At 38.6% G+C, this 24,540-nt stretch overlaps 1 protein-coding gene across 4 annotated transcripts in view; it reads left to right on the plus strand.

The window, feature by feature from the left end:
* The first annotated feature begins 1,165 nt into the window (after positions 1 to 1,165).
* The window catches only part of LOC107675352 (activin receptor type-2A-like), a 61,643-nt gene continuing 38,268 nt past the window's right edge, over positions 1,166 to 24,540 (plus strand). For all 4 annotated transcript variants that reach the window (XM_016469647.1, XM_016469648.1, XM_016469649.1 and 1 more), the window contains exon 1: positions 1,166 to 2,299. In XM_016469647.1, coding sequence (XP_016325133.1) covers positions 2,245 to 2,299 — 55 coding nt within the window. In that variant the 5' untranslated portion in view covers positions 1,166 to 2,244. The remainder of the gene's footprint in view (positions 2,300 to 24,540) is intronic.

Consider the following 24,540-nt stretch of genomic DNA (forward strand, 5'->3'; position numbering starts at 1 on the left):
TGTTAATAATTGGAATCTTTTCTGGGAGCGTCCTAGGCTTTTTCGCGCTGATGGCCTGCACCCCAGCAGAGTTGGTGCGGAACTCCTGTCGGACAACATCTCCAAGACACTACGCTCCATATGATTAGTAAGTCAAATCTAAAATAACTGCCATGATGACTTTTGTTCTACCTGCTTAAATGATAGAAGTAAATGAGTCTACTCCACCAAACTACTGTTCAGGAAGCATGAGCCCAGTCAGAATGGTTGTGGCGGCGGTGTTGCAACAGTGTATAGTGATATTCTCAATGTTACTCAGAAGACAGGATACAGGTTTAACTCATTCTAAATACTTATGCTTAATGTTACGCTGTCAGATATGCAAAATAATCCAAAATCTATCGTATCTCTTGCTCTGGCTACTGTGTATAGACCACCAGGGCCGTATACAGATTTCCTAAAAGAATTTGTGATGCCAACCCCTCAGAGGACCTCAGATGATGCCAACCCTGAAACAACATACAGAACTACCACATTTTGCTATAAGTTTGATTGCATCATATAATAATTGCTGTTAATAGTGTTCATCGTCTGTTTGATTACGTCTTTAATTTATTTTTCTGTATAATATCTGCCATATGTACATTAACTGACAGTCATCACTGATAAGCTACCACTAAATATTGTAGAAACGTAATTTGCTGTAAAGTTGCTTTGCAACGATTTGTATCGTGAAAAGCGCTATACAAATAAACTTGAATTGAATTGAAAACACACACTTTTGTAATTGGACTAGCCCCGTTCTCCCCAGTAGGCTATAGTGCAACATAAAATAAAAATACAGAATTCTGCATTTGAATTCAATTACACAATAACGTGTTGTATGCCTTTTCATAAATGATAGGATGTTGCATCACAGGTATAATAGTACCCTACACTTGTATTAACATACAGTGAATATTTCACAGCCTACATTCCGAATGAAAGCCACTCTACTGCCACATACAACCCCTCATAGAGAGGGCTGGGTTTATGTGTACCCAGCACTATGGTTGGTTTCAATTATTTATATATGCTTTTCTGATTGGGTACAGCGCTTGTCAATCAGTGCGGTGCCGGGCTGACGTAAAAAATGGGCGGGTTAAGGCAGTGGAGGACAGAAAAAAACAAAAATAATCCACCCGAGCGTCCATCTTGAATACAGTAAGCCAACGGTGACTGACAGCAACGGAGAGGGAAATCGCGATAAATTGAGTTCCGGCCGCTCTAAAAAAGTCAACCGACCATGAGCACCGGGACAATACATATTGAAGGATTACATTTAGTGACATTATCTGGCAATTCCGTCTCATTTTTGGCGTCATATTCCCGACGGGGCTGTTAAAGTTATTTCGTGCCAAGCTTTATTCAGCCGTCGACATCTCTTAGTTTAAAACGACTGTTAGTTTTAACTACCTACCTTAGCAGTTCTGGAGAAGCTTTGTGAGGTCGGGAATTGCAGGTTTGAGTCATTAACACCCGAAGGGAATGTGGAAATAGCGCGTTTGGCCATATTTAAGTACCTCACTGTCAACTTGAGCTCGCGCTTGCGCTGAATCGTGCGCGTGACCCCATTTATCTTACTTTATCTATGATCTGTTGTACTACATATATTTAAATATTAAGCGAAGTAAGCGTGATGTGTAAATATCGTTTTTGGGATGTTAATTCCATTTTTATCTCCGTGAATGTGCATGCATTTAGTGAACTGCCATATACTTTTAAGGTGGTTTGGAGGCATTGCTCAGTTCCTTTGCATTAACAACCGTGTTTTGATCTGTATATTTTATGGCGGGTTCTATGCATAGGTTGTCCAGTTGTTCTGATCACTGGGGTTGGGAGCTGGCCCATTTACTGAAACAGCTTATTGAACGGGCTCGTTTATTCTGAGCGCAAGACAGGGCAACATTGTATAGATACAGTATTCGTACCCATTGGAGTTTCTTAGTTATTGATATGGGTTTTAAAGCAAACTGCATGGACAGTCATAGATCACTTTATTTCTAAAAGTTCGTCTGCTTTGAATGAACTATCACCAGTGGACACTTGATGACTTTTCTAAATCACTGAATCTGAGGACTATAAACTGGAATTGGATTTGTGCATTGCCATATATCACTGACTCAGTGACATGGATGTGTTTCACTGACTGCTGATCAGTGGTTCGAGGGGAAACTTGAATGCAAAGACTTTTGGATTTTGTAGGACAAGACAGAAGATTGAAAAATGGGACCTGCAACGAAGCTAGCGTTTGGAGTGTTCCTCATTTCCTGCTCCTCAGGTGGGTGTTAATATGTTTTGACCCCTTAAAATGCAATATGCATATACAGAGTGTACATTTGTATTATGACATGACTCTTTTTGTGTGTATGTGTGTGCCACTGGAGGTTGTTTCTCGTGTTACTCCGCACTGAGATCGAATTCACAGGTTTCTCGTAAAAAAAGCTACATAACACCATCTGAATATAATCCATACAGGAGCAGCGTTTGCTGCCAGGATTTTGCAGCTTATTTCCTCAGTAACTGGTCTGATGAGTCCCCAACATAAAGACCTGTTCGGTGGAGTTGAGAAAACACTAGTAATGCATTGAACTACTGTTAGTGCCTGTAATATTGACCAATAACATTTTGCTGACTGCTGCTGCTCATGCATACATGTTTTATATGTTGCATGTACACCCCCTCTACTGGTAGCTCCTTTTTTTAATTATTCATGGGTGAGGACTGTTACATATATGTATATGAGTGCTTAAAAAAATAAAATAAATATTGGGATGAGGCTGGCTAGGCCAAAGGTCATATTTGCATCTGAGAACATCAGATTAGATATGACTGAGTGCTGGAGTTACATAACATGAGCATATTTGATATGCACCTTAATTATTATATTTATTCAAGAATATTTAAGGAATAGCAAGGCAAATGGCAGATATTTCTTAACAGACTTTTTGATCAAGGTTTGAATTTTGCATTTACTGAAAAATGCATAAGAGGCACAGTCTGTTCCTGTACTCTTTTTTTTTTTTTTTTTTTCTCCCCAATTAATCAATACAATGTTATATTTGAGCACATCGCTTCGGTATTTATATCAGTCTAAAGGCAGAAGTATTCAGGAGCATCTGGGTAACATAAGAAACCATATCTTTTAGGTCACATTGCACATGATGTCTCTGAGGAATTGGTGTAAACTAATGGGCCTCTGCTTGAAGTGATATGAAGAACCTCTCACTTGATTTTTGTTGTAACTGTGTTTTTTAGATCCACAAGTAAGAAATCACTGTAGTCGATGATTTGTGTTGTATAGTTTTTACACAATTGAATGTCCATTAGAGATACTTCAGGATGCCACTGGATGTTTTGTCTGTATTTGGACCATATTCACTACTGTTCAGAAACCAGATACAATTGAACCGTTTGATTTTGTGTGCTACATCTAAGCTATCGAATATAACGATTGGTTTTATATTATAAGTAATAGAAAGGCAAACATAATGCTTGAATTGAATGTCTAATAAACATTTAATTTCACAAACCTTGCAGACTTAAGCCGCTTAAGCCGCTTTTCCACCGAAATGACCTGGAACAATTTGTCCCAGGAACTTTTTTTCCCCCAGACCTGTTGCTGTCTGCGTTTTCATCGCGGTCTAAAGTACTGTGAAGAATAGGAAAATAGTCTGGTGACGTAGGTCTGCGTGCGTTTCTCAATACCAAGTACGCAAATTTCGGACTTGCATCCTCGGTTGTTTGGACTTCGTGAGTTCAACTTGGGAGTGTGAACTCCCGTGGACGGGACGATGCAAGTCCGGTAATTCTGCAAATGGAACAGCAGCGTACTTGATAACGTCAGTCAGCTCACCTTGGCTACCGCAATTTTTCTCACTGTATTTAGATGAAATATGATATCAAACACCACTGCCTCTTTTCGTTTGTTTCGATGGTCGGTCCTTGCAAATTGAATGCGGACAGGAGGAGAGTTCAACTTAAAAGACTTCAAACTAGGGCTGCACGATAAATCGCATGCGATATTTAACGCGCATCTTGTCAGAAAGCCGGTTCTGTAATCAGCGGTAAATCTCCATCACCTGCGGGCTTTCACATTGAGCAGCATTAAGCGCGTTAAATATCGCATGCGATTTATCGTGCAGCCCTATTTCAAACTATGCCGCGCTTTATCCATTTGCCCACTGTCATATTCATGTCATTTTCACTGTGTGCTGTATGTAAAATGAGTGTTACCTTGGCTTTATTTGAAAAAATATGATTCCCAATGCACACAAACAGAGTGCCCTGTTGTTTATAGTGTTTACTTCCTTTTTATTTATATATTATTTTAAATATTTATTTGTGAAAAATACAGTAATACGATTGCAGAATCAAGAAGTTGTCATCTAAAGTAAACATGTTTATTTGACATTTATTTTGTAATTCATTTTAAATTATTTAAAATTTCTTAAATATTAATTAAAATAAATTTACGCACATATATAACGGCTTCATATTGGCCATCGGGCACCCTGTTCTCTAAGATATCGGTATCGGCTGTCAAAAAAACAATATCGGTCGACATTGTAAATAATATATATTCACTCTAGAAATCATTTGTACAGCCACAACAGGGTTGCGGACAAATCGATAAATGAGCATTTGTATTATACAGGAGCTATTTTTTGTTGTGAGACTACATGATGGCATAAAGAACTATTTTAATTGAAAATTGCGTTCACTTTCATCTAACTTGGTTCTCTCTTGTACATATGTGGAGTGAATGTACTAGTACAAGACTAGTTATTGTTTGCCATATAGGTGCTGAAGGAAAAGCTCACAGACAACTGGTTCTTCTCTTCCTCTTATTTTAATGGGGTATATGTTAGGGCTGCACGATTAATCGGAATTAAATCGCAAAGGCGATAAATCGCCATTAGGCAGAAGCTGTGATTGTCATGCGTATCTTTCAATGAAGCATGGTTCTGTGATCAGCAGTAAATCTCCATCCGAACACCAGAGGGCGCTCTCACGCTGAAACTCCAAATACGCTTTTTTTTATCTGAGTTCGTCTTATTATAATTTTTATTATAATAAAATATATTATAACGCAATGTAGAGACCTGCGCGGGACGGATTTTTCAGTCTAGGCTAAGCATCAACAATCACAAACCACTGTTATTTTTAATAGAAAAGCAAGCATGGGCTGCTGCGTGCATGGTTTGGCATGGCAGAATGCGAGCAGCGCGCTTCCTTTATTATCACTAAAAGCTGACATCTCAGTTAATCGTGATCTCATAAAGCTCTGTTATAACACCAATAAATATATGCACAATGAATCTTTCACAGTGTCTACACTTCGTGTGTTAAAATGAGAGGATTCATGAACACACGATTTCAGCACTGCGGTGAGTAGTTTCTAACTTAATCACCTCTGATTGGCCATTGCGTTCCAGAAATCAACAGCTGAGTCTGTGATTGGCTACATTGCGCAACCCTTTAAACACGTGTTATAAATAGAAACTATGCCTAGCTTGTGCATGTCAGTCATTTTAATGTTAATATTAGTTGTTCTTTTTGCTTTTGTGCAACAGATAAATAACAATTTATATGTTTTAGACCCTTTGTTTAGATAATTAGTAATTTACGGGAGTCCCGCGAATCATTTTATTCTCCCCCATCCCGCACACACACACACACACGAGTCTCTTCCCACCCGCACTCGCCCATCAAGAGTTGTCCCGCGCCACACCCTGTTGTGTTGGGTCCTGCGGGTGCAGGTCTCTAACGCAATACTAATCGACATAGCCTTTATCACTTCTTAGAATACTATGAAATATGTTGCGTGCCTTATTCTGTGTAAGAAGCCACATCATCTCACAGAAGGATTTATTTCAAACACTCGTCTGACGTTATGAAGTGAGTTTGGAGTAAAAACATGTTATTAAATGTGGTATTTTCACGTGCTTTCAGATGGAACCGCATTTACTACACAGAGGCATAGTTCACTGAGAAGCTACGCAAACAGCTTTCATAATCGCAGAACGATATCTTCGATTTCATAATCGCGCGATTATATCGTCTGCGATTATGAACGCGATTTTGCATAGCTTGTCAATGAACTACGGCTCTGTGTAGTAAATGCTTCTCCATCTGAAAGCACGTGATGGAGATTTACTACTAATCACAGAACCGGCTTTACTGACAAGATACGCATGGGAAACACATTCGATTAATCGTGCAGCCCTAGTATATGTTGGATATCACCTGACCAAACCACCAAGCATGTCTTATTGCATCCATTTGTATGAAGTGATGGTATCTATATTCAATTTTAATATCTGAATGTTGGTAAGAAAAAGAAAAGTAATAATAATAATAAACATTCAGATCTCAGTCTGAATATGTGATGAGCATTGATTGTGCTCATCTTTGGTATCTCCATTGAAGGCATCTTGAGTAAAACTCCATATTTAACGAAACACATCCAAAAAACCTGAACTGGAAGTGACGTGACCTGTTTTACAGAATAGGGAAGTTTGTTACTCACAACCCCCTTTTTGGAATAATTTCTGGAATAATGTACCAATTTAATCTTTTCTATATGGATTCATTTGGATTAAACAAAGTTATTTCACAGCCCCAAGTCTATTACACTTTCAGGTTGAATAGTTAGCCAGAGTGTCATTTCACTATTTATTTACATGCTGCAGCTGATTAGATCTGTGTATTGTTTGTACTTTAGTGAGGGATACTGCACAGGATTGACGCTCAGGAACAGATCATAACACCCATTGTAATTTTAAATGAGTATGTTTTCATGTTGACTTGTAGACAACCATATGTGAAGTGTACCAGGGATTTTCCATATTTTCTGACATGAGAAGACCCATGTGAATCACGGATAGCGGCAATATGTGATGCGATCTGGGAAAACCCGTCGGATGTCGCACTGGGACGTTTTCAGGAAATTCGAAAAATAGGTCGAATGCCAATTTTTTGTCAAAATTAGGATTTAATTACATTTTTATTCTATAACATCTTGTCTATTATCTCTGAAAATATCTTGGCAAAATGCATTTGTTTAGTGCAGAAAAATAGTGATTTATTGCAGCAAGCAGAAAAGACTGTGTCTTTCTCTCATGTTAAGAACACGCTGCTGAGGTGCTTTCTCTTAACACCACAAAAACAGTTAACCTATCAAAATAAACCACGTAACATATATAATAAAGGTGTATCAACGCACATTTCCCGCCAGTCCTGTATAAACTACAGCACACAAAGTTTTTTAAATACATTTATTTTTTAATATCGTGAGATGGCGGAGCGCAAGAAAACAACGCAGTCTGAAGCTGCTCACTTAGTGATCGACCGATATTGATTTTCTTTATAACCGATACCAATTATTTGCATGTTTTGTGCCCGATAACCGATATGCAGAACCGATATTTATTTACTGTTATAAAGTAAATAAATGACTGAGTGAAGTAAGAACATACTTCACTTTGGTTTTTCCTCTTTTCAGTCATCTTTTTTTTTTTTAAGTGTTGAAAATTAGCAGTCTTTCATGTTAAATTTAATCTTCATATTACAATTAGGGTGTTTTAAACAAGTGAATCTTGTTAAAAGTTACATGCGGTGGCCATGCTGGAGCATTTCCTGAGCATCAACCACATCAACCCAGTGAGTGAACAGCAATATGAAAGTGGCTTCACGAGACTAATGATGAGCAAATATACAACAGAGAGAGAATTCAATTCAGCGCTTTTATTTCCAACATAAGCTCATTCATGGCTGCATATTATTTAATTCAGGCAAAGTTACGTCTTTATTGGGACAGGATTTGACTGATTATTTTACATGACTCCGTGAGTTGGTCTCTATTTCTTAGAGCCAAGCTGCATAAACTACATATCAGGCATTTATGTAATGCATCTAATTTGGGCATAAATGGCTGTTATGTTAAATAAAGTTTACTACAGCAAATCAAGTACCTGCACCATACCGTTGTTGTTGTTCGTCTCCCCTCAGACGTGCTGCAATAGCGATCCTGCGCGCAATTCTCAAAACACCCACAAGATGGCGGCGTTTATCGGTGAATCCGATATTACAAAACCGATATCCGATTATGGTAAAATGCTTACATGTAGGGGAAAATATCGGTAAATCGATATATCGGTCGATCTCTAACTTAGACGATCTTGCTCGTCTCAGTCTGCTCAATCTTGTTGATGTCAGTGCCCTAAAAGATGTTATAATGGACTATTTCACATCCAGAGATGAAGGATCGGATGATGAAGTTACTAAAGAGGAGAAGTCCGATGACAGTCTGTTATATGCACAGGTGCACTGCACTCGCTTTTCTAAATGTAAACTACAAGGTACACTATTCGTGCTATCTAAACATACAAGGGGTGATCAAAAGTTCAGAGACTATGCCCATCATGATAAACAACGGAAAACTGTCCTCTTCAGGGTAACGTCAGTCTGTTTGTGTAATGATGCAGTATAGCACTCCTGACAGACCGCGATCGTTAAGTAGAAGTGAAAGTGAAACCCGTCTCACTTTAAACCCGTTTTTCTCAAAATTCCATTCCTGAAAATCATCGCTATCAGCCAACTTCAGATAGCCATAACTTTTGTTGGTATCAAAACCTAAAAAGGGAAAATTTCACCATGTGTTGGGTTTTCCTAGATCACATTACATAGCTATATTGTCAACAGTTCACTCAGAATGAAAATAAATTAATATTAAATTTACCATCAAATATTGTAATAACCCAGAAGGACACATATTTGAGTCTCTGTTTATTAATTATTATTAGTAAATTAAAAAAAACATTATTTAATAAAATACAATATTTAAAACTTTCTAAATGTGTGCCAGTGTCTCAGAGGATTGGTTCACAGTAAATGCTGCTCCACATGAAATCTGCAAGTGTTGTAAGTTGGGCTCACTTATAGAATGCATGTGAAGAGGCAGCATGTGCCAACCTTCTTCCCAATCTTGTAATGATAATTGTTCATAAATGTATTGTCAACAAAAGAGAAGCTTTAGTTTAAAATAAAATCTCTTTGTCTTGATGTTTGACAGCAATAAATAAATAAGATGATACATTTTTATTATATTTTTTTTATCAGGTTTTCCCTCTTGTCCTTAGATGATCAAGCACCTGATTGATGTGGGCATGCCGTACATCATTCATTCTTAACTGTAAAACATAAATAATTGAGAAAACATAAAAAAATAAGGCAACTTGATGCAGTAAGACTTTTGAGTTCCCTCAACAATAGTATTTTAGTTCTTGTCAGTACAGATACTTTGTTTAGCCAATGTAAATTTGTTTGTTCATGCAATGCTGATTGCTTTGTTGCAAATAGAAAAATTCTTGTCACAGCAACTAAAACAATAATTATTGTCATTGAAGTAATTATTTTTTTTCTGTTTCCTGGAAGAAAAAAAGGATGTTTAAAAAGTCACCACATTATTGATTTTATATTTATTTACGAATGATAAACCTTAATGGATAACTTATGTAGACAACATTGTCTTAGCTTGTAAAACAACTTACAAGACTAAGATATCCAGAAAATGAATATAGGTGGCTAAACATTCTCTAGGCCTCAAAACTAGACACACTAACCTCAAGAACGGTGACAACCAACAAATATTAAAAATATGAGCTCTTTACATTACAGTACAAAAAATAACTAACAATAATGATAAAACAACAACAAAAAAATTTAAATTAAGTCCGCAAACAGCAAAACAATAGTCCTATAACAGTAACTGCGTAATTTATTCATGCTGCAATGAATGCTGGGAACTCACAAAGCCTTAAAATTTCAACAATATGTAATTCTTTGTTCAGACAACTGTGTTTGACTAGTTGGGACAACATTTGGGGTAATTTTGTTGGTCTGACAAAGGTTTTGATGTAGTTTCATAAATAAGTACACTGTAAATTATTTGACTGTAAATTCACAGTAAATTACTGGCTACTAGTTGCATTCCTTTCACAGTAAGTTACTGTATCATTTTTTACAGTAAATAATTGTGAAATGACAGCTGTATACTGTGACTTCATGGTAATTATTCCATGGTATTACTGTGATTTAGCAGTATGCTCCTGTTGAATTAATGTATTTAATTGTGAAGTTACAGTTAATGCCATCAGATTACTTCAATTTAGCAGTATGCTGCTGTAGAATTACAGTTTTAACCATAAAAGTAATGCAACTCAGCCAGTTAATTTACTGTTAAATTTATTGTTAATTAAAAAAAAAAAAATCATTTTATAAATTAAAATAAAATTTACATTTAATTTACTGTTAATTTATTGTAAAATACTGTCATTTTTATGTTTTTATCTGTTAACACATCAGTAACCTATAACATTGAAAAGACATGTTAAATGCAAATAAACACAAAAGCAAATAGGTTCAGACAGTCATGCTTATCTCCATTGAACCAGGAGACACTATAGAACATATTTAGTAATCATCTTACTGCATACAGTCGTGGTCAGAATTATTGGCACCCTTGGTAAATATGATCAAAGAAGGCTGTGAAAATAAATCTGCATTGTTAATCATTTTGATCTTTTATTTTTTTTAAATTCACAAATATCTAACCTTTCATTGAACTAAAACAATTGAAAATAATTAAGAATTTCCAATCAACAGAAAATGTTACAAATCTGTCGGAAGAGGACGTATGTCTATATCGTCCTAATGCACGGTGAAGAGGAGAGTTTGAGTGGCTAAAGACTCTCCAAGGACCACAGCTGGAGAATTGCAGAAAATAGTTAAGTCTCAGGGTCAGAAAACGTTTAAAAAAAACAGCACCTACACCACATGTTGTTTGGGAGAAAGAAAATGCTGTCATCCAAAAGCAATCCGCAGCATATTCTGTTGTCAGACACGACTGGAACTTCAAACGGGACTGGCTTCTATGGTCAGATGTAACTAAAAAATTTGCTTTTTAGCAACAAACACTCAAGATGGGTTTGGTGCACATAGGGATAAAAAAATACCCCATGTGTACCATGAAATATACTGCTGTATTTTTAATGTTGTGGGCCTATGTTTCTGCTGGAGGTCCTGGACATCTTGTTTAGATACATGGCATCTTTGATTCTATCAAATACCAACAGATAAAAAAAAACAAAAAATGACTGACTTTAGAAGACTTTAGACTTTTTAGAAGAAATCTTATAATGGGCCATGTTTGGATCTTCCAACCGGCCAATAATCCAAACACAAACCTCAAAAACAACACAAAAATGGGTCACTGAGCACAAAACCAAGCTTCTGCTATGGCCATTCCAGTCCTCTGACCTGAACCTTATAGAAAATGAGTGTGGTGAACTGAAGAAGAGAAGCACCATCATGGAGCTGGGAATCTGAAGGGTCTGGAGAGATTCTGGATGAAGGAATTGTCTCTGATCTCTTGTCAGGTGCTCTCTAACCTCATCAGGCATTATAGGAGAAAACTCAGAGCTGTTATTATGCCAAATGGAGGTTTCAAAAAGCATTGAATAAAAGGGTGCCGTTAATTGTGTCCAGTGTGTATTAGAGAAAAACATTTATGTCATAATGATATTTCCCCCCATTTTAAATTCTTATTCTCCAATGAAAGGTTAGATTTATGTGAATTTTTTAAATAAAAGATCAAAATGATTAACAATGCAGATTTATTTTCACAGCCTTCTTTGATCATATTTACCAAGGGTGCCAATAATTCTGACCACGACTGTAACTACTAGCTTAACACAGAGCCAGTGTTTGGTTTGTCTGTTCTGGTGTTGGAACACTGCTTTACACACTAGATTAACATCCATTCAAAGTCAATGAGTTTCCTGATCAGTGTACAGGCTTGCTGGTTGAGATGTCCTCTGCTTCTTTGACTTTGTGCCTGTCTCAGGATTGATGCACCTATAAACAAAAAGGCAGAGAGGAAAGCTGTTAGTTTCATTCAAGTGGGATGAAAAAGGTGTCAGTTCCCAGTCACCACCATCAGTGGGTCACTGCTGTTTAGGGATGGGCGATATCTTATCGTTTGCGATATACCGGTAAAAATTCTCCACACGATAAGAATTCTTCTTCCCGCGATAATAACGATAAAGTCTAGTTGTTGACATATTTCTGTGTGCGACTGTGTGGAGTGACGTGAAGGAAGGCGGACGTGAAATTGAGCAGCTCCTTCTACAATCTGGAACAGGTTTGGATAGGGCTGTACAGTGTGACAAAAATCGGTCTGAGCCTTGAGTAAATGTACTACAGTAGCATGTGCGACACAGTTTTACATGTGTATGAGTCGTTTACAAACCTGTTGTCCAACAAAGATATTTTAATTTATTGACATGCTCTCCATGTATATCAAAAAGTGTATATTTTTTAAATGTGATTGTTGGTACATTTTACCAGTTTTTACCACACTTTCAAAACAAAAATTAAAATAGGAAAAATATGCAATATGAAAATAATTGAAGACCAAATGTGTTTTACTGAGAAAAAAACAAGATTTGGTTTTTAAAAAGCCTTTTTCCAAAAGGTATATCTGGAAAAAGGGGGCGTCGTCTTATAATCAGGGTCGTCTTATATTCGGGCCAATATGGTATTTTGTGCAATCGCATGTTTATTGTCTTCAGGTTTCCTCAGTTAAAACTTCTCTATCTGCATTTTATTCAGCTACAGCGATCACTGGATACTTCTTCCTGGAGCATTACTTCTACTATGCATATGTGGAGTTTCTGTGCAAGGGCGCCCTCCGGCTTCCAGTATGAATTAAACAGTCATTACATTAAGTGTGTACTCAGTAATGCTCACAACACCCTATTTTGGGTAAAAATAGGAAAGATAATACTTTTCTCTAAAGAAACAGGATTCCCTAAATTATCGTCATTGATATCGTTATCGCAATAAATATCAGAAATTATCGAGATATATTTTTAAGCCCATATCGCCCATCCCTACTGCTGTTGCAGTACAGAGCAAAAAAGTGATAGAACGAGGTGATATTAATAGGGATGCACCAAATGTTCGGCAACCGAAATTATTCGGCTGAAAATAGCAAAAAGATCTCTTTCGATGTCAAAATCGAAAAAGGCCGCATAATATGTACCGAACAATGACTAACGCGATCAAATAGAGGCACGCACTAATGCAGCAAACATGTCGGCAGTGTAAAAGTATTTAAAACGAAAGAAAGACGCAGAAATCATTACAAGTACGAAGCACTGACAGCGAGAGACTGTTTAGTGCTGCATCACATGTCTCCGATGAGAAGAAGAGGTGGCTGATGCTGGTGGTTAGGCTACTGTATGATGATTGAAATCGTGAAATGGCCTCAAACGTTCAGTAAATAAACTGCAGAATGTTATATTTTCTAATGCACGCACGAATTGCATGTATTCTGACAGCGCTGCACGAGCTTGCGGCGCAAGGGTTCAAAGTCCAAAGCACGAGGAAAATCTGCGCTGAAACTGTTACTCGTCAGTTGCTCAGTAACGTTTTTGTGAATTTTTTTAAAGGCAAGTGACAATGTGATACGTGCGACAAACATCTTCCCAAATTCGTAATGAGAATCATTTATAAATCTGCATGCTGTTGTCAACAAAAAGAAGCACTGAGATCTTCCTTGTGGGTTTCTGCCAAAATAAAAGCCGAGAAAAAGCAACAACTCCATCAACATTCATAAATGTTAGTATTGTAATTTTACTGTTGTTCTGTAAAATACAATTATAAACAAAAAAATAAATAATGATAATAATAATTACCCTACAACAACTCTATTAATACATTTATTTTTATAACATTTACACGGTGTTCAAATTGGGATCTGTTATATATATTCTAATGTTTTAAAAGAATTCTCTTCTGCTCAGCAAGGCTGCCTTTATTTGTACAGTAAAAATACATGCCCTGATTCTGTTCAAATTGGGATCTGTTATATATATTCTAATGTTTTAAAAGAATTCTCTTCTGCTCAGCAAGGCTGCCTTTATTTGTACAGTAAAAATACATGCCTGATTCAAGTCTCAAAAATGGCCAAAAAATATTATTTTACTAACTTTATTAATTTTAAGGTAAATTGTGCTTTGTTGGTATTATGTCTGCTAGAATATAAAAAAATGTTCAGTGTTAAGTAAATATTTTTAAATTGTTGTTTTGTAATTCAAAGTTTTTTTTAAAAGCAGGACAAAACAGTAAAAAGCACATTTTGGCTATTTAATTTATGCAATGGCAAAATAGGCCTACATGGGGGAGAAAATGTGGAAAAACCGTGTTTGGTATTCGGCCTTCGGCCCAGTGTTTCATTTTGTTCAGCTTCGGCCAAGAATTTTTATTTCGGTGCATATTAACCCTAGCCATTTAAATAACAGCAGCTTAAAACATTTCCATCACAAACACACAGTCAAGAACAGTCCTGCAACAAAGCAGAGGTGTGTGATTTGACTAGGCAAGTGTGACCGCACCAGTTGCACCCCCCAAGGACGGCCCTGAATGCGCGGCTCGCAAAAACACAACACATCCAAACATTCCTTGTTTAACCCACCAAATAAAAAACAAGCCCTCAAGTACAATATTAATGTAGACATTACTTTTGGATAAATTCCAGAGCGCAAGAGGCATCTTCAGCATACTTCAAATTGAAGTTGTAGTAGCTGGCAAAAATGGCAGCCAGACCAGTTGTGAAATTAAGGTGAGGTCTAGGGCTGTGCGATTTGGGAGAAAATATCAAATTGCGATTTTTTTTTGACAGATATTGTAATTGCGATTTGATTTGCGATTTTAAATTTGCAAAGTCAAGCTTCAGCTCAATATTGCCAATAATGTGCAGCACAGTTAGAAACCATCACAGAAATTCTTATAGTTTCCATTAAACCATTACAAAATTCCTTTTTGTTTTGGGCATTATTCCAATAGAAATTACTGTTGTTCTATTGGTTGCCATCTGCCAGATTACATCCCACCAATAGAATCCATCAAATACTAGTAGACACTAGACACCATTACATTAAAACCAATACAATTCCCATTATAACCCTGAAATCCATTCCATTTGTTATTGTGTTTTGAGAGGGGTTCTATTGTTTTTTTTTTTTCAGCAAGCAAGATTATAATGGTATAACTACTTTTACAGAATTAACTTAATTACTGAATTTCACAGAAAATATTTTTTTATTTTTTTATAAATAAAGAACTGTATTTCTTAAGTCAATTATTAAAATATTACATATGTTACATAGGCTGATTTATTCATTTTAAGTATTTGGGATTTTAAGAACAAGTGGAAAATGTGCTGAATGTTTCATTTCATCCAAGTGAAATTAGCAAGCAGTTAGTCTCACATTTAGCTACTAAATGAATACGGTACAATTACTACAACCAAAGTCTGTTCATTTCTTGTTTAAAAAATTGGTGCGCTCAAACCTGATTATTTTAACCCCTAACAAAGTGACAAAAGAAGCTACAACTAATGCTATTTGGTTAATAAAAGCAACATTTTTTTTTTGATTAAAAAAAAATTTTCATTAAAAAAAAAGTAATTTCATCGACAAAATTTGACATTTCAACACTTACAGCTGAATCCGTCTGATGAAACCACGGAGGAGACGAGAGAGCTTGGGTTACTCAGCATGCGCAAATTCACAGTAGTTTCCTGTAACTGCCCCGCCATCGTTATTTTCACAGTAAAATTCTGAATACGGTATTATACTGTGAAATATCACCGTTAAATCCTGTGAAATGATAATAATGTAATTTACTGTGAAATATTACAGTTACATCTTGTGAAATCCTGGAAATAATTTACAGTGTAGGTGTCAGAACTTCTGCCTTACTGTACTTGACTTTAGTCTTGCTTAGTTTAGTTGGTTTATCTCAGTAAAGTATCTTTACACAGATGTAATCAGTGTTCTCAGCTGCACCATGTTTCTTTAATGCCAGTCAGATGGATGTTTTCGGCCCAGTATCAAATGTCGGTATGAACCCATGTGCTCAGTTTGTTGCACTGTTATAAAACAATAATCATTCACCCTGTTAAGTAAAGTCACAGCGCTAATATCCAAACAGAAGATTAGATGGACTACAATAGAAAAATTGACTTTCCATACACAGGAGGAGAGGCTCAAAAAAAAAATCAAAAAAAATTAAAGTTATTCTGTATTGATCCCTGTGATCCTGATGATACAAACACGTTATAATTTGATTCTTCCCATTTCATAATGTTTAATTGATAGCTTGACCTTGAGTTGCTTTGCAGTGTATTTTGATCCTCGCCAACTGGACTTCCATGACATAGGCAGGTTGCAGCCACTGCTGCCCAAGATGCAGATGCCTCTGTGAATAATTTACAACCACGGTTGACCACTGCTGACGGAAGGGCTATTTGAAATCAAATGTGCTGCCTTTGTCCCCTAAAGGTCTGCTTTTACCTGTGCCATAGTTTTCCTGTTTCTTTTCTGACAGACAATTGTGTGGTTAAGTCATGATCGAATAAATATATCTGTTTCTCACTGTAACAGTAGATGTGTTTAAGGCTTTTAGCTCTAAAGATCTGCTTGGCCTAAATATTCTGTATATGAATGAATTTTCAAAGGATGGCAGATTAAACCTGTCATCCCTGGATGCATTTTCAACCCCTGAACAAGATTTCCAAGTGTCTTCCAAAATATTGTTTCATTACACATCTGTACATGATTTTCACTGTTTGCAAACAACAAGAGTCAAGTTGCCTTCTGACAGCTAGACACAGGAACAAAGGCTGATCCAGCTTGTTTTTTGAATGTGATTGTTCATGTCATGCATCATAGATCTGTAATCTTGTGCTGTCAGGAGCGCACCAGAGCTTTCAGACAGTCCTGTGGTGCTGTTTTCTTGAGGGGGGTGGAGGGGAATGAAAGCAGATTAAAGGGATTTGCGGCAAAAAGTGTGTTAAACATGATTGACAGCTGATTGACTTATGCACAGAAATTGTATACATTGGCAAGTGAGCAGTGTGTCCAGATCTATTTCTACTTTCTGTTTGTGTAGTAATATTTAGATTATAATTAGGGTTAGGCCGCCAGACGATGCCATCGCCCATCGGCGATGGCTGATAGACATCACAGTGTTGAGCCGGCATTAGACCTGCCACGATAACAACTTTTTGTTGTGCGATATATTGCCCCAGAAATAATTGCGATAAGCGATATTATTGTCATTATAAAGACCATTTTATGCCACTGAATATATAATCATAATGTAACGGCATAATAATGCAAGAAGGCCTACACACTTCCAAATGACAACAAACTTTTCATTTTTAAGAATATTTAGATCATGGAAATTAAGTATTAATTTCTAACAAAAAGTGCAAAGTAAGAAGTAGAAAAAAGAAAAATGCACAAAGAATTTGTATGGAGATTTTTTCCATCTACAGATTTTTCCCGGACCTTCTTTTCTCTGTAAATTTAAGGGTGCACTGTATTGCTGAAAAACACAATCCCTACTTAGCAGTCAGATGTCCGTATGCACAAAGGCACAGATCCCTAAACAAGACCGTATCTGCAGATGAAACTTTGTAGAAGCATTTTTTAAATTTGAACTAGAACCTCGTGACTACACCGTGATATGTACGAGAAGCTGCAAAAGACACAGGCGCAAGTGGAATGCAAAAAAAACCATGGTGACATTCATTTTTAAGTAAATACAATGGGCGATATGTTGCGTCACCAAAAATTATTGAGGTCATGTACATATATTGCGCGATAAGTCGATATATTGATTATTGCGACAGGCCTAGCCGGCATCGTTACCCACCCCCTACTCCCCGCAATCCGCAGCATCACAATACCGTGTTCTGAAAGAAAATTACGTGTATACGGAACCCCTAAAGGGAATAAATATGAGATTGGAGGAAAATATATACTTCAATACTTTCTCTCTCAGTTATATCATTGGGTAATTGTACTGTACGTATATAAATTGCGGGCATCAGGGAGCCGCTATTATGCCTGGCATTAACACTGCTTTTGAATGCACGATCGCTTTTTATTTTCACTTTCACTTTCGAGATTCGCGATCGCACGTACTCTGTTTATACTATGGAGCGTAGCGATGGGCGATATGGGCTTAAAAATATATCACGATAGTTTCTGATATTTATTGCGATAACGATATCAATGACGATAATTTAGGGAATCCTGTTTCTTTAGAGCAGTGGTCACTAGTGTTGTAGAGGCAACCACTGCATTTTAATCATGATCTGCACGGGCAGTTGTTTGTGATTTGATTTAGATTAATTTCAGGATTTAAAACAAAAATAGAATAGTCTGACTTTAGGTGTTATTTATTTATTTGCTACATAAAACATCTGCACGAAACAAAAACAGCAGGTCTGATTGAGACGCACTCTCTGACAGCAGGTGGCACTAATGAACAGGGTTGCCAGGTTTTCGCAATAAAACTAGTCCAGTCGCGTTTAGAGGGGTCCCCTCTAAAAATCGCATTCCGGGGGTAAAATACAAGTTTTTCGGCGGGGATCTTCAAGTAAAATTCACATTCCAGGGACTAAATATCACGTTATTAGGGTCGCTTCAACCCGCGGACATGAACAACAACCCGCGACAACAGTGTTAAGTAGCCCAACTCCGCGGGAAAACCGTGGACTTGGCAACACTGCTTATGAACCGACCGTACTATAGCGTTTCCTTGTTTACCGCTGTAAACAAAGCAGAGTTGCGCTTTATACGGGGGCTACCCCTAGCAATCGTTATTTGTTTTCCGTGCCTTTCTTACGAATTCATGTTTCGGACACCCCCCCTAACCCCACCACCCCCCGATGTCATCGTCCATCATGATGTTTCACTGTAGACATCGTCCAATGCCAATTTTGTAGACATCGCCCAACCCTAATTATAATGATAAAAAAATAAGTCTAATTTAAAAATCTGAAATTCTTGTAAAAAGAGTTTGGCTATCGTCAGTGAAACAGTGACGGAGAGACCCCCCCACATGATTGTAAAGCGCTTTGGGTGTACAACAATACACAGTAAAGCGCTATATAAATGCATCATTCATTCATTCATTCAGTGCCATATTCAACTTAGCACATACTGAGGATATGGAAAGCAGTGCAGCCTAGTGTACAGAGAAGTTGAGAAGTTTGTTTTGTGCATAACCCAAATTGTGATGTTATGTGATAAGAAAACCATAAACAGGAAATTATATCACAGAGAGGATCCCTAGAGACCTTCATTACTGTTTGTCAAGGTCAATAAGTTTGTCAAATGATTTGACCTTTGTTTTGTATAACTACCATTCATGATATTCATGATTCAGAAAACTTTTTTTTCTAAATTATTAAATGAGTGTACATTCAGCTTTATCTTCTCATGCGCTATATCCAGGAACTAAATCTAGTAGTTAGTTACTTTTTTTCTTTATTACAATGCAGAAGAAATCTTTTTGCAAATATTTGTAGAACAATGTTTTTCCAGAAAAAGACCAGCTAAACAATTGGCATGTCTGTTTGATGACTAGCTTGTTGAACCTTGTTGGGAGAGTTTAGTTTTAAAATATGCAAGAATTCTTAAATATTTGCCTCATTCTAACAGTGTCCGTGTTTGAACATTTCTTGCAAAGAACTGACATGAATGCCAGGGAAGTGTGTTTGTAATGTTAAAGTGCAAGGTCTCACACTGCTTGAGAGGGCTTTTGTCTGAGCGTCTCAATAGGAGCACAGCCTAAAATGCTCAATTATGCAGTGAAAAGTTATTTAAAAGACCTTTTGTTGTGGTTATTTGACAGGGTTTATAACTGAGGTTCAGCATTTATGTGCTACATTGCATATTTATTTATATATTTTATTCATATTTTATATTTAATGTTCCCTTTCGATACTTCACTCGTACTGCATCTGCTTAAGACGCATATGGGAAAAAAGCCTTTTTTCTCCTGAACTGAAGCCTTTTCATTCACGCAGTGAAACTGCACGGCCATTGGTTCGTGCAGTGCTTAAAACCTGCCGCCATCTGGCAATACTGAAAGAGCTTATTTCTAGCAGGTAAGCCCTAAAAGAGACAATTCTAGCAACGTTGTTGCAAATGTCGCTCTGCGAGTGTGGCTCGTGCAGGGATACTTGCACAATGCAGAAGAGCAATGAGTATGTCATCTGTCTGGGCAGACCCCACGCAGAGACTTGCGCTCTCACTGAGACGGAATGATCACTCGAGCATGAGTCTCGCTCTTCTCCACTCGTGGACTGCCTTCACTGGAGGCAGCCCCACTCTCCCGTTTCTCCTCTCTCAGCGAGCCTCGGAGAGAGAAACAGCGGAGTCAGGGAGCTAAAGCAACCAGGTCGGAGCGATCGCATGCCAGCGCTGTACCCGCGTGCTCGCTCTCCCCGTTGCACTCGGATCCGCCGCAGAAGGGCAGTGAGCTACGTGCTTACTGAGATAGAATGTTCACTCGAGCATGAGTCTCGCTCTTCTCCACTCGTGGACCACCTTCATTGAAGGCAGCCCCGCTCTCCCGTTTCTGTGTTTCTCCTCTCTCAACAAGCCTTGGAGAGAGAAACGACAAAGCCTGGGAACTAAGCAACTGGGTCTGAGCGATCTCACGCCGACACAGAGCCTGCATACTCGCCCTCCCCGCTGCGCTTCGATTCGTGTCTCACACAAAAGGATTAGTGCCCCTCTTTACATCGAGCGGCTTTATCCTACAAAGTAGATCGGAGCAGATGCTGCCGCTGATGCTGCCGCTGCCGCTGACTACATTAGCACGGCGTGATTGGACTGTTCCCATATGCGTCTTAAGCAAGACGCAGTACGAGTGAAGTATCGAAAGGGAACAACATTAAACTCCGGCAAGAAGATAAAGTCCTTTTTGCAAAATCATAGACATGTATTTACAAATCAAGTATAATAGCTCGCGGGTTGAACGATCAGACTTGAGCAATCCTCTACACACATCATGCGTGCTTAATCTGCCAGTGTGTGTTACACATGAGGATCGGTGCACCTCGTTATACGAGCAGCTTAATCCTCCCAGGCAGATCAAAGCAAAACACGGGCAGCTTCGCATTTGTGTGTGCGTCGCTAAGCCCCGCCTCCCCCACTATGGCGTTTCTCTCCTCCCAGTTACTCGGAGGCAGAAATGGCAAACTCGCGGGTATGATTGATCAGGCTTGAGTGATTAAAGCCGGCAAGGCCCCCGCTTGCATCACTCTCCATGCAGCTCTTTGACAGGACAAACTTCTTCTTCCATTACTCGTAAGTGTTCTGCCCCTGTGCGGCCAGTCACCCGAGTTGATTCAACCCCTCGTCACGCGGGCCGAGGCCTGGCAGGCCATCCCCGGAATGTCGAGATGGGTTATGGGGATAATAAAGCGAGGATATTCACTCCAACTCCAATTCACTCGAAGACCCCCGCGCTTCAGCGGCGTGGTCCCCACCTCAATGCAGATCAAGGACGCTCATGTCCTGCGCTCAGAGGTGATGAAATTGCTGGCAAAAGGAGCCGTGGAAAAGGTTCCTCCAGCCCAGAGCAAGTCAGGCCTTTACAGACGTTACTTCCTCGTCCCCAAAAGAGATGGTGGCCTCCGGCCCATCCTCGATCTCAGACAAGTTCAGATGGGAAGCCGTATTATCAATTACCTCGACGACTGGCTCGTCCTGGCCCAGTCGGAGGCAGGATTAATATCTCACAGAGCCCTCCTCCTCGGCCACCTGGAGTGCCTGGGACTCAGGGTCAATCTTGCCAAGAGCTCATTGCTTCCCAGCCAGCAAATTTCATTCCTGGGAACAATCTTCCACTCAGCCCAAATGAAAGCTGTAGTCACGCCAGAACGAGCTCTGGCTATACGGAGGCTGGCGACCTCCTTCAAGATCGGTACCGCTCGCCCTCTCAAAGCGTTTCAAAGAATGCTGGGCCTCATGGCAGCAGCATCTCCAGTGCTACAGTTGGGTAGGGAACCGAGGTTACGTTAGTAACCGAGTATGTTTAGTCCTTTAGACTATTGAAAACTGGCTTACAATGTACAGTGGACACAGTCTCTAATACTCTGTTTCCAGTGGCAGTGCAAATCCGTTTTTGAATATCTCCGTCAAATGATTATTTGAATGTGGTCAGAGCAGCAAACATAAAATGTATGGAATCAGATTTCCAACTTCACATTAGTCGATAATTGAAACCATCCAACGATTCAGTTTCTTTTTATTCTCACCATTCATATAGGAATTGGAGCATTGACGCTTATACTTTATTGATGCCAGTATTGAGGATGGCCTGACACAGAGCGCCTCATGCCACCCTCCTCCACTGCTTGGGTCCTGTTTGCTCTTGCCATGAAACAGCATCTTAAGCATGGGTGTCGCTAGGTCATTTTTAGGGGGGCTTTATCCCACCCCCCCCCCAATTTCTACTCAGCCCCCCTAAAAATATTGCGATTAGCTCCATAAACTGTACACAAATTCAGACTTCATCTCCTCCCTGTCTTTCAGCGCGTTCTTTTTCAATCCGCAGACCGCGGCGGCGCAGAGCAAGAAACAGAGGACAAGGTGTGTTTATGTTTGTCGATAGATTGTTATAATATCTGCATCTGTGCAGTTCTTTGTCATAAATACAGTTAACAAAATGATATGGGGGAGCAATCGGTTTCCCATCTACTGTGAAGTTTTCGCTGTGTTCACCCCTCATCACACCACAGCTGTTTCCTCCAGCAAAAATGTAACGTTAGACCTTAACACATATGAACACATACTTTATAAAATGTTGCTATTTTCATTTGAAAATTGAACTTTCAATATAAAACATATTACAGTGCATGTGGCATTAACTACCATACAGTCATGCATAGAAATGATTGAAGGCAGTGACAGACAGTACTTGAGCATAGAAAGAGGTTTGTATACTTAAGCTAATGAAAGAGGTTTGTACTAGAAATACAAACAGTAAAATTGTGTGTGTGTGTGTGTGTGTGTGTGTGTGTGTGTGAGAGATGAGGAAGACTTGTATTTTGCTTATTCAGTACTCAAATGTTATACCCATCTAACTTACTTTCCAACATCTAACTCAATACAGTGGGATACTGCAATAGGTTTATTATACCACCCTAACCTATTAGTCAAACATTATTTGATTTGATTTGATTTATTTTTTTTATTATTATACCCTCATTGGGGGCTGAGCCCCCCTAAAATGAAGAACCTAGAATCGCCCCTGATCTTAAGTAATTGGATAGCTATCTGATTGCAATTCAATTGTCCCAGACCACATAAAAACATTTGGGTGTGTTTACATGGACAATTTTATGTTTTAAACCAATGGAATAGCAATTTTGTAACTAGCTGATTACTCCGCACACTTTTTAATGCCAAATGTAATGAGGCTCTTTGGTGGCCAATGCACCGTGTGAGTTCCTCTAGTCACTATGTGTCTTATGCTGCATACAGGTATGGTAGTTGAGCACTGATGTCTGCATCGTTACTGAAGCGACACATGTAGGCATGACTGAAAATGAGCATCCAGTCTGATCACATGCAAATGTGTGGAGAGTCAGCCTTGTGTATAACATTTAGAAAAACAAATAGAACTGATTCAAGATGCAGCGTACTTTTAATAGAGTATTTTAAAATAATCCATAAGCCTTTCTAATGCTTCATGGACAAAGGCGGTTAGGAGCGTAAAATTGACGTTAAAGGGGGGGTACAATGCTGTTTCATACATTTAGAGTTGTTTACACAGTTAAAGAGTTGGATTCTCATGCTAAGCTTGGACAAAGTTTCAAAACACAATTTGGACATATGACGGAGTATTTCTGTGCCAAAAATCTTACTTCCGGGTTCGTACAAGTTTCAGAGAGTTTTTTTCGATCGTGCCTCTCTCTTCATGACGTAGACGAGGGTGGAACTCCTTATATGGGCATTTCTCCCAGAAGAGCGCGCCCGCGCACGCATCGACCAGAGTGAGAGCGAGATCACGCCCATCAACGCGCTTCATCCGACGGCAGCACTGCACAGGACTTGCTCGGGAAGAATGTCTCCAATCCAGAGAAGTGTGTTTTTGGTTGTAAGGGAAAGATAACTTTGTTCAGCTTCCTAATGAACCCAGCGTTATGTAAACAGTGGATACAGTTTGTTTTTCCGGAGCAGCAACGGAGTTTCACAAGTGTGTTTGTTGACGAATGTTTTATAAACAAGGCCCAGTTCGACGCTGGATTTGCACATCGTTTGATACTGAAAGATGGAGCGGCCCCAGCTATAAAAGATCCCGGTCATGATTCAGAACTGCAGACGGTAAGTGAAACGGCATCAAATGTCTGTTTTGTTGGCATTCGGCGCCCAAGTGCTCGTCACTCTTTAGCTCCGCCCACAGCGCGCTTCCAGGAGCTTGGCTTTTTTTCCGGAGAGAATCGTAAAGTTGTATCTTTCTTTTATAAATATGATAAAACTAAAGACTTTTTAGAGATATGAAGGATGCAATACTACTCTATAGGTACTCAAGATTAACATGAGATTGGGTGAAACTGTGTGTGTTATGCCCCCTTTAAAT

Source organism: Sinocyclocheilus anshuiensis, unplaced genomic scaffold, assembly GCF_001515605.1.
Source record: "Sinocyclocheilus anshuiensis isolate Anshui unplaced genomic scaffold, SAMN03320099.WGS_v1.1 scaffold656, whole genome shotgun sequence".
Taxonomy (NCBI): Eukaryota; Metazoa; Chordata; class Actinopteri; order Cypriniformes; family Cyprinidae; genus Sinocyclocheilus; species Sinocyclocheilus anshuiensis.